The 16,096-nt window shown below is 38.5% G+C and overlaps 1 protein-coding gene across 5 annotated transcripts in view; it reads left to right on the forward strand.

The window, feature by feature from the left end:
* Positions 1–666: 666 nt before the first annotated feature.
* Positions 667–16,096, forward strand: part of LOC126252945 (uncharacterized) — an 89,485-nt gene continuing 74,055 nt past the window's right edge. Inside the window, exon 1 of one of the 5 annotated variants that reach the window (XM_049953957.1) lies at positions 667–792. Coding sequence is in view for 2 of the 5 variants with exons in the window: in XM_049953954.1 (XP_049809911.1) it covers positions 1,145–1,235 (91 nt within the window). In the remaining 3 variants the exon portion in view is untranslated. Of the gene's footprint in view, positions 797–1,087; positions 1,317–1,638; positions 1,658–16,096 lie in introns of those variants that run through there. The other 4 variants (XM_049953955.1, XM_049953954.1, XM_049953956.1 and 1 more) reach the window with 4 other exon arrangements.

The raw sequence follows: 16,096 nt of genomic DNA on the forward strand, positions 1-16,096 counted from the left end.
GTATAATATCCAATAAGAGCCATGTCTCGTACAGAGAAAGAAGCCACACCTGTTTTAACAATACTGGCAGATCCTGCACCACGCGTTAAACCACATGAACTACAAAAGTGGATGATGAATGGCACTCTTTTCCCTTGAATGTGATTCGGGCAGATGTTTCCTCGGAATCTGGACCTGATAAATTTTGGCATAAGGTACGTTTAGCTTTCCATTGTAATATACTGTGTATGAACTTTTAAAATAATTTTAATTTGAATTCGTGTATGAATGGAAAAGTGTTCTCAACAAGATATTCAGTATGAAAACCAAGTTATGAAACTGGCTGTCTATGCCTAGAGTTAATGGAACTCTCCTGGCATCACAGTGTGACAAATGATCCGGCGGCTGCTGCACTACATTCTAGCAGAAGCCGATCAAGCCTACGATTGAAAGAATGTGAAGTCAGTGACAGTGAATAGACGCATACAGAGAAGTGCAAACAGTTCTAGCAGCGACACTGTTCATTTTTATTTTATTTGTTAAATAGTTTTAATATTTTCTTGTAACAGTGGAACATAAGGTGAGTCATTCTATCTATGTTGGCTGAGATGGTAGTAGGTGGACAGAAATTGAAAATGTATAATATTTTCAGATGTAGTATGATATTTTGTAATGGATTGTAGTGCAGTAACTTCTAGCAACACTGGCCGTGCACTTCACGGTGGCCTGCAGAGTATAGATGTTAATGTGTGACGGCCCGTGTGAATGCCGCTGTTTCAAATGCATTGTTAAATGTTTTTACATAACGTGACGGCAAGTGTGTATTGATCTTTAGTATGAAGTAAGACGCGTAGTTGTACATATTGGCTTCTAAACATTTTTCTGTACATTTTCATACTTTTAATGAAAGAAAGATATTTTAAAGCTTATGATTACGTATCTTGAAATACTTGAACATCACTTTCCCTGTTTTTAGTTCCCAATATGCTCTAAAGATTACGCTTTGGTTCTTAATATTACTAGAGCCATTTCCTTAATGCTGAAACTAACCGGAACTCTTGTGCAACAGATGGTCCCTCATAACAGGATAGTCACCCTTCCATACACGTTTGCACCATTACATGTTGCTCACGTTCCTTCTACTTATTGCCATAAGACAGAGTAAATGAGGTCTACCCCGTTCGGCTCTTACGTAGCCGCCCCCACCACCAGAGCCGTAAATTGCTTGCGATTCGTTGGGTTTAGTGGCGTGTGCGGTATGTGCTCATTTGTTTACGAAATGAGTAGGGCGCACTTGCGTTGCACTTCTACTCTAAGTTGTACTTACAAATGACATAGTAAGCTGTCTAAATCGCTACAGATTTGAAGTAAAGTTAATGCACGACAAAACATTTTGTATTAGATCCACGAACTCGACTATTTAGCTTTACGCCAACGACGAATCCGCAGAAATTGAACGATTGCCCGACTAATACTGCCCAGAATATTTGTAATTTTGTTGTTGTTTCAGCATATTCAACTACTTTGCAGAAAGGAGATAAAAATAAAACACATGTGACGAGGAGTGTTTTTTATTTGTCGTGTTAAACAAGTTCGCCACACGATGTTTATTTACTGCCACTAATTTTTTTTTTCATTCCAGAAAACTGAGACTTCCCGTATGAATCGTTCTGAAAAGGTCTTTGACAGGTTTCTCACCGTAAAACTTTATATTTCAATTACTAAAATGGCCACATACTAAGAAATAAGTGCAGTGTATAATGCAGTGTATACTGCTCTTACACTTTTTCTCTTAAATGATGTTTTACAGTCGCAGATGTTTACAGTGGCACTTTTAGACTGAAAAATTTAATCCCCCAGTAATAAACATAATGCATACAGAAACATAACATTAAATATTCACCTGTGCCAGATTAACATACCTTACAGGACACGCTGGCGCCTATTAGTTTGCTGAGTAACACATTTGACACTGTGGTACTGCTTGTTTGTGTCCTTAGCATACTATTAGGTCAACAATACAAATAAACCATTGGTTGATACAGAATATAGATCTTACAACCTATGAACAAAATTTATGTACTCTTCCATTTGAAAATAAGCCCATTGTTCAGTTAATAATTCAGCACAATAATGTTTGCATGCAAGTCCGTGTGTTTTTTCATGTGATTATAGGACTGCAATGCTATGTCTAGAAACTGGCCCTTCATTCATACATATCTCACTACTGTACAGTTATTATTTGTGTAACAGTGAGTGTGACCTTTCTGGTAATTTTTATGTTTCTATGTATAATGAAATGATGGAGCATTATTAACTTTGCCAAACATTTAAATTAAACTTTCTTGGAGTGCCTTTCAGTTTATCGTTTTAGTGAGCAGTATTAGCTGACTGAAATTTCATTACCCTCATTGTGCATACTTATATGTCGGTGTTGTCCAGGTGCTGATTTCATGAAACATCCCACCCTTTGCATTTTATTCTCTGTTAAATGCATAACTAGCAATAAAAAGTTGCCTAAGATGTCTCATCTGCAGATCCTTTCTACTTGATATGTCAAAGTAATCTATTTATGTGACTGCCTACATAACCAGTTGCGTGTTTTCTGATTTTTCTGTTTGCTGTTTGTATCCATTCTGCATATAGTATTCAAGCTAGGCCTCATAATTTTGATGCTGGTACAGTGCTAGCCTTCTTTAGACATGAATTATATTTATAAGCTAGTTTAGTGTGGAAAATATTTCAGTTTCTTTTTAAATGAAATTCATTATGCTGTGTAGGAATTTCTACAAAAATATTCCTAAGCAAGCAGTAAAAAGAATCCAGGAATAACTTGCCACAAACACAACTCCTAAATTTACTTTGCAAATAGCTGACTCTGAATAACTTTATGCATTTGTTGTCAGAGTGAGTTTGTCATGATGATTTGGAAAATGTATTTCAAGGTGTGCAACTGCATTATTAATAAATCTGAGGCAGAGTTGCTGACCAGCAATTGTCATCATGAAGCATAATGAGTAGTACTGCTAATGGGCACGTTTTCAGAACTGGCAAAGGTGATGAAGGAATGGCAGGTTACTCAGATTGCAGGACGAGAGAGACCCAACTTTAATGGAGACAGGGGTTCGCCCCAATAAAAAAGTAGTGTCATTTTTAGTCGACCATAAACAAAACAAAACTTAAATAAAACAGCTATTGCTTCCTCTAGGAAGAGAAAGGAAGACTAGCTATTGTATGTCCAACTACATTATTTTTTGAACATAGACTGATTTATAGCATAGTCTGAGGTATAGGTTCGGTTGAAAGGTAACGATTTGGTTCTGATTTGGCAAAAGACAATGAATATGAATACAAAATCTTAAGGTTAGGTTGAAACGGAACAACTTGGTTGTGAGTTGCTGAATAAATATTGAAGGCTTCATTAATCCAAGAATAGCATATCTGAGAAAACAGAAAGTGTTAACATTAAAAAGAAATTTGAATGTTAGAATGTCTTTGCTGAATGTATTTATCTGGAAGGTAACTGTGCACATAAGTGAAACATGGCCAATATACAGCTCAGACAAAAAGAAAATAGAATCTTGTGAAATGTGGTATGACAGAAGAATGCTGAAGATAGGATGGATAGATCATATAACTAAAGAAAATGTTCTGGATCGAACTGGGAAGAGAAGAATTTTATGGCACAGCTTGAGTAAAAGAAGGGCTTGATTGATAGTACATCTTCTGAGGTTTCTAGCAATCTGATTTTGATAATGGAGGTAAGTACATACATTTGTGAAGTGTATGTAGTTAAGCAAGCCTAAAGTCATCAGAAGATCAAAACCAATTGCAAAATGGTTGAAATAAGATATCTGTATAGTGCAAAAATTGGCTGTTGACCCTAAATAATGGAAAGTGTCAGGTCATTCATATGAGTGCTAAAACATATTTGTTAAAGCTGGGTTACACGATATACCAATGAAATCTAAAGGCCGTAAATTCAACTAAATACCTAGAGATTACAATTACGAACATCTTAAATTGGAGATAACACATAGAAAATGTTTTGTGGAAGGTAAAGTCTTGGTAGAACACTTAGAAGTTGCAACAGATCTACTAAAGAGACTGCCTAAACTATGCTTGTCCATCCACTTTTGGCGTACTACTGTATGGTGTAGTGATCCTTACCAGATATGATTAATGGAGTACATCGAGAATGTTCAAAGGAGGGCAACACCTTTTGTATTATCCAGAAATAGGAGAGAGAGTATCACCGAAATAATACAGAATTTGGGGTGGACAGAATTTAAAAAGAATAAATAAATGATATTTCTTGTTCCAGTGGGATCTTGTCACAAATTTTGAATCACCAAATTTCTCCTCAAAATGTGAAAATATTTTGCTAATGCCGACCTACACAAGGAGAAATGATCATCATAATAATATAAGGGAAATCAGAGCTTACTTAGAAATATGTAGATGTTCGCTTTTTCCATGCACTGTTCTAGAGTGGAATAATAGAGAATTAGTGTGAAGGTGGTTCATAGAACCCTCTATCAGGCACTTCACTGTGATTTGCTGAGTAGCCATGTAGATATAGGTGTAGAACTAGGAAAACAATACAGAGGTGATTGCAAAATGATCAGCTGGAGAGATCTGAAACTGATGGAGAGTTTTAAAAAATGTGTAAATTATTTAGAAGTAATAAACTGAAAACTGAACGCTAACACATTGAAATCTTTGAAAAAGTAAAAATCTGGAAACAAATTATGAATTCTTGGTAGCTACAACTCAGAGAATGCAAATGCACCAAGTTACTCATTTTGCTCCCCAGGTCTGTTAGTCTTGGCACACATTGTGTGTTGTAAACAGTGTGTGGTGTCACTTTGTGCTCTACATTTTTTGCGAATAATTGCTGATGTGTTTCAGTAAAGTTCTCGAAGAGCACAAATGTAAGAATTTCTAGAACATGGCATTCTTGATAACGTACTATGAAGATGCTGATTCACCGTATGAGTACACCATAAGTCTCATCACTCATTCCACCTTTCAAAATTAGACTACCACTCTGATTATCAAGCAGATTTCTCATATCACCTTGGTATGCTGGTACTACATCCTCATTTAAAAATAGACTGACTGTTTTTCTTCTCACCAGGTGCCAGATTAGCCAGAAATGCTTTCAGTAGCCTTCCTCTTCAGGACCACTTTTGAGACAACTACTGTCACATAGAAGTGGACATGCAGTGAAACTTCAGTTTCTTTTTACACAGGAATATTCAGCACTAAGGTGTCAGTGGATATCAATGATCATGGATGTGGGGACAGTGCTATTAGCACAGTGTGTTCTCTCAGTACATAAATATTATCTTTGCACCTCTTTAATAACATGCTTTTCAGGAGATGGAAGCTCATTATCGAGTGATTAATTCATTCATACATCATGTTCTTTATATTATATAATGAAGGAGAACATCCAACGATGTGGAGCATGTCAGGTCATACATTGACAATTATAACAGCTGTTATGAACAAATTTTGTACAGCATATTGATATTACGCTGTCACACAATGCTGTGTACTACTATCAGTAACAGAGGATAAATTTAACGAACTATAAAATCAGCAAGAAAGCTGTTACTTCAAGTCAGTGTTTGTACTTCCTCAGGGTCATTAAACAACTACTTTGTAACACTTTTAGCCTAATATATCTTTTACAGTGAATATTGCTTCTTGCCATGCAGCTAAAGAAATCATCTGTGTGCTCAGATTAGTTCTGAAAGGACTGGCTAATGCAGTATTTTTTCTTTTTAATTTTCTTTTGAAAGTATAGGGATTCCCAGTTCCTTGCATTATGTCAAATTGAAGCTTGTTTAGAGTCTTTGCTCCCTCCTCCTCCAGTGTTGGGAGGCTAGAATAGACATGCGGTAATTCATTGCCTGTCATGAGAGGCAACTAAAAGGAGCATTATACCTAGCCATACTTTTCGTTGATGCCTCAGCTATTATTAGAACACTTGTCAGTTTTAGCTCATTTTGCAACCTTTCCGTCAACCTTTTTGGTGTGACTACTAATGGTCTTCATTTAGGGTTGACCTCTGGTTTTCTAAATTTCACATATCTGTGAACTATTTGGGGAAGGACACTAACATGGTGCATAACCTATCCGCCATGCACTTCGATCTTCTACATCTATTATTAGAGTGTGTTTATTTTCACACCCAAAATCCAGCTAGGTAGCCAGTCCACCATGGGAAGGTTGTCATGTACCATCACAGATGTAGTCCCCTGACAGTGCAGGAATCACTTGCCTGAGTTGTAACCTTCCCATATATGCTGAGGAGTAGGAGCCTATTCAGTTTGGGGCACAGGATTGGATTAGATTAGATTAGATTAATACTTGTTTCATAGATCATGAATACGACACTTCGTAATGATGTGGAACGTGTCAGGTTAATAAAAGATGTCTGTACAAGATATTACATTACACAAAATATTGCAAGACACTAATGTTTAAGTTGTTTATTTTTTTCCCCCTTAATTTATATCTAAAAATTCAGCCAATGAGTAGAAGTAGTTGTCATCTAGAAATTCTTTTAATTTATTTTTAAATGATAGTTGGCTATCTGTCAGGCTTTTGCTGCTGTTTGGTAGGTGACCAAAGACTTTTGTGGCAGCATAATTTACCCCTTTCTGTGCCAAAGTCAGATTTAACCCTGCATAGTGAAGATCATCCTTTCTCCTGGTGTTATAGCTATGCACACTGCTATTACTTTTGAACTGGGTTGGATTATTAACAACAAATTTCATAAGTGAATATATATACTGTGAGGTTACTGTGAGGATCCCTAGATCCTTAAATAGATGTCTGCAGGATGACCGTGGGTGAGCTCCATCAATTATTCTGATTACACATTTTTGAGCAATGAATACTTTTCTACTCAACGATGAATTACCCCAGAATGTGATGCCATATGAAACCAGTGAATGAAAGTAGGCATAGTAAGCTAATTTACTGAGATTCTTATCACCAAAATTTGCAATAATCCTAATAGCATACGTAGCTGAACGCAGACGTTTCAGCAGACCATCAATGTGTTGCTTCCAGTTGAACCTCTCATCAATGGACACACCTAAAAATCTTGAAAATTCTACCTTAGCTACAGACTTCTGTTCAAAGTCTATATTTATTACTGGAGTTGTGCCATTTACTGTACGGAACTGTATATACTGTGTTTTATCAAAATTTAAAGAGTGTCCATTTGCTGAGAACCACTTAATAATTTTGTGAAAAACATCATTTACAATTACATCACTTAGTTCTTGGTTTTTGGATGTTATTACTATACTTGTATCATCAGCAAAAAGAAGTAACTTTGCATCTTCATCAATGTGGAATGGTAACTCATTAATGTATATCAAGAACAGTAAAGGACCTAAGACCGAACCCTGTGGGACCCCGTACTTGATAGCCCCCCCAGTTTGAGGAATCAGCTGTTGTTTTAACAGCTACTATGCTAGGTAGCCTTTGCTGTGGCAGGGTGTGCCCCTGGGATGAGCCTCTCATTGTAGTGAGTAGCATCAGGGCAGATGATCTGCAGTGAAATGTATCAAACTCACCCATACCAGTGGTTGTGCCAATATGGCTGTCACATCAGGAAGAAAACAAGACTTTAATGCAGAGACTTACAACCATGTCATTTCTTTGTTTGGTCACACCATGGGATGAGAGTCAGGCAATGACAAATGGTGGTGGATAGCATGCTCAGTTGTTGGTGTGCTCCAGAAGTGATGAAGACTCTTATGTAATAACAAAGCCACCGTTTTTCATTAGAAATATTCACAACAGGTTCAGAGAGTTGCTGCAATAGGGTAAATGCGAAATGAATCCATGTTGATCAAAATGTACCCTTCAAGATTGTGACAAGCTCAAGGATATACCAGGTACCAAGTCTCCTAATGACAAACTCAACAGGATTAAGGTGTCACCTAATGCTTCAAACAGATAGAAGAACTGCATGCAATCTAGAGTGGTGTGGAGTACATTTTGTTCAATGCGTTCTGAGAGGACCTAAGGATAATAGGGCGGACACAGGAGCTTTCATCCTTATCTGTAATGGAAATGTTTTATCTGATAAAATTAAGGTCATGGTTTTTAGGTGTGATGTCAAATCCTGGTTATCTCCTCCTATGAGATGTTTTAGGTGCCAGAGGAGTGGACAATGTCCTCTTACTGTACTAGTTAGGCTGCTTGTAACAGCCACATACATGTGAACGGCCCAGATTACCAACCACCCCTCTTCCCCCCATTTACCAACATTTTCAGTTTTCAAGAGGAGAAGGAAATCCAGGCAAACAAGGTGTGATTGGAAAGTTTTAAGAATGGGCTTGTAATTGTACAATGGTGGTACTTGCATGCTGCTGTGATGCATCTCCTTCAAACTAGTCCCCTTCTGATTGAACACACCGACTCCAACGATGTTTCCACTTTTGGAAGCATTCCTGGAAATTTTTTTCCTAGAGTATGTTAAGGACGCTCTCTGTATTTGCCTGGATGTCTTCAATTGAGTCAAATCGCTTCCCTTTCAGTGAAAATTTCAGTTTAGGAAACAGGTAGAAGTCCACAGGGGCCAAATCAAGGGAATATGGCAGTTGTGGAAGCATAGGAATTTTGAATTTTGTCAAAAATTTAACAATGGAGAAGGCAAAATCAGCTGGAGCATTGTCATGGTGTAGTGCCCAACTCCTGTCTTTCCACAATGCAGGCTTTTTCTTCATTTTTTTAACACAAACACTCAAGGACACATTTGTAGTATTCCTGGTTAATTTTCTGTCCTCCAGGGGTAAATTCATGATGCACAATACCGTTAGAATCGAAAAAAATCATCAACATTGTCTTCACCTTTGACCGACTTTGCCTGCTTTTTTCGCTCGTGGTAAACCTGGAGTCTTCCACTGTGAAGACTGCACTTTGGTTTCAGGATCATATCCATGTACCCATGATTTGTCACCTGTAATTGCCCTATTTAACAAATCTGGGTCATTTTAGTCCGATTAATCAGTTTTTGGCACACTTCAAGTCGGTATTGTCTCTGGTCACTCGACGACACTTTTGGAATGAATTTTGCAGACACTTAACGCATGTTCAGATCTTCAGTTAAAATTGACTGAACTGCGTAGAAACTTAAATTAAGTTCATCAGCTATCTCCCTAATTGTATGTCTACAATCAGAGTGCCCTAAGTCGTGAATTTTCACAACATTTTCATTCATTTTTTAGGTAGAAGGACTGCCGGACCATTGTTCATCTTCACATGATTCACAAGCCATTTTTAAATCTGTTGAACCAGACAAAAACATTTGACTGGCTCATACAATTATCTCCAAAAGCTGTTTTTAATAGTCTCAGAAGCTGATTTCCCAGTTTCAAAACAAAATTTCACACAAACTCATTGCTCCATTTTTACGTCCATTTTCACGCAGGCAGAATCCGGCAACAAGCCCTAACAGACTCGCACTCAACCAGCTCCTATAATGAACTGAGTAAAGGAAATGCAGTTTCTTGTCAGAGAGCATTCAAGGACAAGGCAGACTCACTCCCCACCCTCTGTGTACCTGCCTGCCAAACCAGTAAGCAGTAGTGGATCCATTCTTAAAACTTTCCAGTCACACCTTGTATAATAAACTTGACCATCACTATTATCAGGAGGCTAAGAAAAAGTGTAAGTGACTCCACCCTGTCGATATGATGTCGAACTTTGCACACATTGCTTCAAAAACCACACCTAGCATGGTTAGAAGGTCTCATACAGCAACTACTGGCTCTAGCCACATGTGAATCCCCGTTTTTCAGTCAATTAAATTCTGCTACTCCGATCTATCCAACCCCTGCCCCCTCCCCCCCTTCCCCCTCCCCAATTGGTAAAGAATCACATATTCAGATGGAGCATGACTCAACAGCAAAGTAATTTGTACTCCTGTTTCCCCTTTGTTGCTTTCTCCGATCCCAGTCTGTTCCTTCAATGGAACTGTAGCGGCTACCATTGCCACCTGGCCAAACTCCTTTAATGGCTACTTACTCTGCAGTTGGTGTGGCACTCAGGAAATGTGGGTCTGAGAAATCCAACTCTCTACTATTATTAACTAAAAATCCTACTGTAAAAATTGCATTAACATGGATAGGGTGTTTGGGGGGAGTCTGCCGGTTCATATGTTGCAACAGCAACAAATCTAGCAGGGGCCAAATAATAGAGCAGTTAATTTCAGAATTGGAAGTCTACGTATTTAACACTGGAGCTGCAATACATTTTAGTACAGACCATGGAACTTACTCAGCTGTAAGTATTATAGTCTGCAGCCCAAGCATCTCACCCTTGATTCAGTGGTAGGTCCATGGCGACCTCTGTGACATTGACCACTTTCCACTCACTGTATCTTTCTCAAACCACCAACCAATGAAATATGCAACTTGGTGGTTGCTTCAGAAAGCCAACTGGCTTTCACCTACAAAGCAACTATTGAAGCCAGTCAAAAAGTGGACATCAAAGGGGTGTTGCAAGATACTATTGACTCAATTATATTCACTATGGAAGCAATGTACCCTATTCTTGAGACCCATCCTGATACCTGTGCCTTGTGGCCTGAAAACCATACTACAGCCATCAGAGAGTATTGAGGAAGCTTCAACAACATAAATATCATCATTCTATAGAAAATTTAACAGCAATCAAGGGAATTTAAGTGAAGGCATGATTTTTAATAAAAAAGAGAAAGCGAAAGTGTTGGGAACAGTATTTACCATGCATGAGGGCACACACCCCATCATCTCAAGTATTTGTGGGCATCCACTATCAACATTAGGTCCTGGCGTCTACCTCAATGGCGACATCTGTACTGATCCCACAGTCACGGCACACTTTGCTGAAGTGTACACTCGCAGTAATTACCATCCTAATTTCCTGACATGGAAATATCAGACGGAATGGAACTGTTGATCCTTCCATGAACAAGGACTTAAATCATACAGCATCCATGTGGTGAATGAGAGCTCCAATGTGCTTTAGTAGATTGTTGAGATACAGCCTGTGGTTCCAATAAAAATGCTTACACACCTTAGTGACAGCAATGTAAAGCACATCCTCTGGTTTTTCAGTTGTATTTGGTGGGAAGGGGAGTTTCCCTCCCAGTAGCAGAAGGCTGTTATGATTCCTATCCAAAAATTGGGAAAAGACACTCAAATTTTGACTAATTGTCAACCAATCACTCTAACAAATAAGCCTCATATGGTATTTGAAACAATGGTGAACCAACGACAGTGTTAGTTACAATAATTGTTAAAGGAACCCTCTTAAGTTGCATGGGAAGTTTGTTCGTTCATTGATGACCAGTTTTGGATGGCTCGTCTATCATCAAATGATCCATGTGCATAAGTCTTGCATTACAACCAGATATGCATTATAAGCCACAAAACTTAACAATGTGGTACTATACATTGTAGCTCACTATATGTCAAAACATAAACAACCATTGCTTTTAAGATCATCTGCAAGATGTCCAGGAATTTAGTTTACATCATGTTATTATTGCTTGCTTTTACAGAATGACTACAGTCTGTATGTAATTTAGCCCCAAAAAATAATATCATAAAACAACAGAAAGTGAACATGAGCAAAATAAACAAGCACCTAATGTTCAAGTCAACACAACTGTAGGTATTTCTAAGTGCAAAATATGCCTAACCAAGTTCTTGATTAATTTTTCTATGGTTTGACTTCATATTAACTTATTATGCAGTTGGACCAAAAAAAAAATTTGTACTTAGTGTTTCTTATGATTTATATTGAATAATATGAGTCCTTATGAGATCAGTTTCTTGTGATCCAGTGATGGACCTGGTCAATTATCATCTGGTAAGCTTGCATTTGGGAATCTGACTACAATGTTTGAAGTCCTAAACCCAGTCATAACTGTGGTTCAATACTTGTTATCTTGTGTTTTTTCAGTTACTGTACTTGAAAATGTGGCATCAACCTGGGCCTCATCGTTTACAGTGCTCCAGATCTCATTGAAAAATAGAATGTGCTGAGTTCAAAAGATTTCTTTTTATAGAAACCATACTGATCTCTATAAGGAAGATTTTTGTTCTCCAAAGAGGTCATAATATGTGAGCATGGAACACACTTCACAATTCCATAAGCAGACTGATGTCGACAATATAGGCCTATAATTATGTTTATGCTGGAAATGTTTGCAATAGCTTGGTGCCCTTAATTGTTCCAGTGACCCATGAGAAACAGTGACTATAAGGGAAGTAAGGCTTTTCACATGATCTGTATAGTGTCATTCAAGTTTCTCATCAGATCCAGATGCCATTCATCTGTTTAGCAATTTTAGTCAATTTTGTATTATTTATTCATTAACGTCACTATCAGTCTTGGTTTACTTGTATTGTGACATAGTATGATGATTGAAGGAATCGCAACTTTGCGCAGTTTGTACACGTCTAAAGCATATCATAAAGTACATATGGATTTTACCAGTGTTTGTTCCACATCTTCATCCCCAGCGATGAATATTTTATGTTGTCTGCTCAGACAATCTGCAATCTGTTTCTGTCAAATTTGTTATACAAATATATTTTTTCTACCATTTTAGCATGCTTTTTAACTCCTGTAGTCACTGATGCTATGACTGTGGTCACTGATTCCCTCCTTTATGTTAACTGATTTGAGAAGTTCATGTCTGTCAGTTACTAGGAAATCTGAAACACTGCTCTTATGAGTTGGTTCTCTAACTGCATGAAATAATTTTCAGAGAAGAAATTCAGACAATCTTACGTGAATCCCTGCCCCGGGAACCATTTTTAATCACTTGACTCTCCCATTCTGAATAGTCTTCCTTTCATGAGGTCTGTTCAAAAAACTCTGGAACATTCGTAATTTCGCACCAATGGTGTTTGGAACAAAATGTGGTTGGCATGTCTCCCCATGCCTGTGTAACTGCCAGAAGTTTCATTGTTGTATGTCTGTTAGTTATTGTTCAGTGCTGTATGAAGCAAAATGTTGTGTCACACTGTTTGTGAATTTTGAGGTGGCAGAGTTGGAGGACCAACGCGACTGCATTAACTTTTATGTGAAACTCAAGAAAACCCTTATAGAGACACACCAAATGATGCGGAAAGCCTACAGTGATGAGTGCATCAGCTGTAGTTGGTGTTATGAATGGTTCACATGGTTCTAAAATGGCCACATGGAAATTAAAGATGACCCTTGTTCAGGATGCTGTACGATGTCTATCGACGATGCTGACATCAGGAATGTAAACAAAATTGTGCATGCCAATCGAAGACTGACTGACTGAGAGATTGCAAAAGAATGTAACATTCGAGTTGGATCATATTGCTGCCAAGTTTGTTGCTGCCAAGTTTGTCCCACAGTTCATGAGTCAAAACAAGAAAGAACTTTGCATCACAATCTGTGAATAGTTTTTGGATTGTGCAAATGAGAACAGGATGTTCCTTAACAGAGTCTTAACTGGTGATGAGACGTGGGTCTATGGTTATGATGCTGACCAAGGTAAAGTCTTCACAATGGGTCGGGAAAGGTTAAAAGAAAAAAAAAAGGATTACTCTAAAGGATTAGTTCATCATGAATTCATGCTATAGGGACAAACTGTTAGTCAATGGTACTGCCAGGACAGCAATGCCTGCAAGAAGATGTGAGAAGGAAGCGGCCTGAAATGTGGCGAGACAATTTATGACTCTTGCATCACGATAATGCACCTGTACATTCATCCCTTTTGGTGCATGACTATTGAACATAAAACAAAATCACTGTGCTGCCTCATCCTCCGTACTCTGGAGACCTGGCCCCTGCAGAATTTTTTTTTCCAAAGTTGAAAAACCCCCATTGAAAGGACGAAGTTTTGCAATGATAGACAAGATAAAAGGAAATTTACAGATGGCAATTCGTGTGATCCGGCAAGAGGCATACCAAGACTGCTTCCGGAAGCAGTGTTGGGAGCGATGTATCAACAGTGGATGAGAGCATTTCAAAGGAGACCATGCACAATAAATAAAAGATAAGTGCAGAAAGATTTTGTGGGCAAAGTTCCAGAATTTTTTGAACAGACCTCATACAATAAGCCAGAAAACGTATCAGTAGTATCCTTGAAATTTTTTCTGAATTATTCTGCATGAAGCAGGTGGTCCATAAAAAGCATCTGGTTACTATGTTTGAATCACCTTTGATGCATACCTTTATCCAGTTTATTTCACATTTGGAATCTGTAATGATCTTACTAACTATTATTGAGTTCTATATGGCAATAAATAGACCACTACAATTGATGTCAGTCTGCTTTTGCACTGACAGAAATGGAAAGTTTTGCGCAATGAAGCACCATTCCAATATTTATTAAATGTTATGGAGATGTTCATACAGTGACTGTAATCTAATGAGACTGGGAATGACTTGAGAACCAGCATAAAAAGACCGACTGGCTGAGAGTGTCAACAGCAAGTGACCAAGAGCGAACAAGAAGAGTTATACGTGATGAAGCACCAGTCCTATAATTATAAGGGGTAATAAAATAGTTTCCATTTGAGGGGCATTGCTGGAGTGTATGTGCAGTGTGTGTGAGCATATAAGCACCAACATGTAAGCAAGGATTTAGTGTGGCTTTGGTATCTTTATGATGTGTGTGCAGTAGGTGCAAAAAAGTGAACCATGGTGACATTATTCCAGTGCAAAAAAGTGAACTATGGTGACATTATTCCAGATATGTGCAAACAGGACCAATGTGCTGTTATTCTTTTCTTGCCTGTCGAAGCACAAATACTGGTTGACATTCATCGGAGAATGAATAATTTGCATGGGGTGGTGGTGTCATTCATAGCACCTTGGTCCCAAGATGTTCAAGAGCCAGTCATCTGCTGGAAAGGTTTTCTGAACACTGGGGTCCATTGCTTATTGATTTCCTAGTGTCTCCATCACTGGGGAATGATATCCATGTGGTTATCATGGGTTTGGTCCCTTAAAAAAGTCCTTGAAGATTGCTGACTCCAGTCAGACGAAGATGTGCAGCAGGCAGTTATGGACTACTTCACGTAGCAGGACACAGTGTTTTATCAAACAGATATCTTCATCAGTGGGATGACTGTCTCAATGCTCATGATGATTTTGTCTGATAGGCATACCGGTTCTGAACTGTGCAGCATTCATATGGAAACTTTTTGATTGCCGCTTATAACGTATGTTATGGAGATGGTCATATAGTGACCAGAATCTGACAAGACCAGGAACAACTTGAGACCCAGCACAAACGGCCCATCTGGCCAAGGGCACCAGCAGTGAGTTGTGGAGAGTAAACAAGAGGATGCAATGAGAGGAGGACAGACAATAGAGGCATAATGACAGAATAACAAGTCCAGAGAGTAAACCGAGATGGAAAACCTATGACATAGTGATTCCAGAACCAAAACAATGCTTTGTAGCAATAGCAATACAAGAACACATTAAATCATGACTGACTACAGAGCCATCCCATTGTAGGCTTTAAAGGGTGTGGCTCCTGTTGGTGATAAGCCTGCAAGGTGGGCATGTCCTCTAGACAGTGCCTGCAGCAGTGACACCAGAGCCTGCAGATATAGTAGTGCTGCCTAATGGCTGGCATAGGATCCATACCTTCTGGCTGGCCTTCAAAATTGCCAGGCCAGAATACCAAACTTGATCACGTAACAGGTATTGTGCGATTAAACTCTCATTCCATCATAAACTGATGTCCACCATCAACATCAGTATGAGATGTGACCTTCACAGGCATGTATACAGTTTTGTATTCATCGTGGCATCCAAATGTCATCTTGAGGAATTTCTTGCTATGTCTGAAACACATTCTGCACTATTTCATGAAGATTGCTGGCTGAATGCTGGTATGAAAGTATACATTGTCCCATCACAGGACAGCCATGCTCTATGGGTGACAATTCAGCAGGCAGAGCAAGCCAGTCAGGTCTGTATAATTCTGAAGGCATTTTTATGCCATTTGGTACCCGATCCTGAAATGTATGATAACAGGTTTGACCATTCTTGCCACATACTGGTGAGAATTCAGCCTGTCATCAACAATAGCCAAACA

Source organism: Schistocerca nitens, chromosome 4 (assembly GCF_023898315.1).
Source record: "Schistocerca nitens isolate TAMUIC-IGC-003100 chromosome 4, iqSchNite1.1, whole genome shotgun sequence".
Classification (NCBI taxonomy): domain Eukaryota; kingdom Metazoa; phylum Arthropoda; class Insecta; order Orthoptera; family Acrididae; genus Schistocerca; species Schistocerca nitens.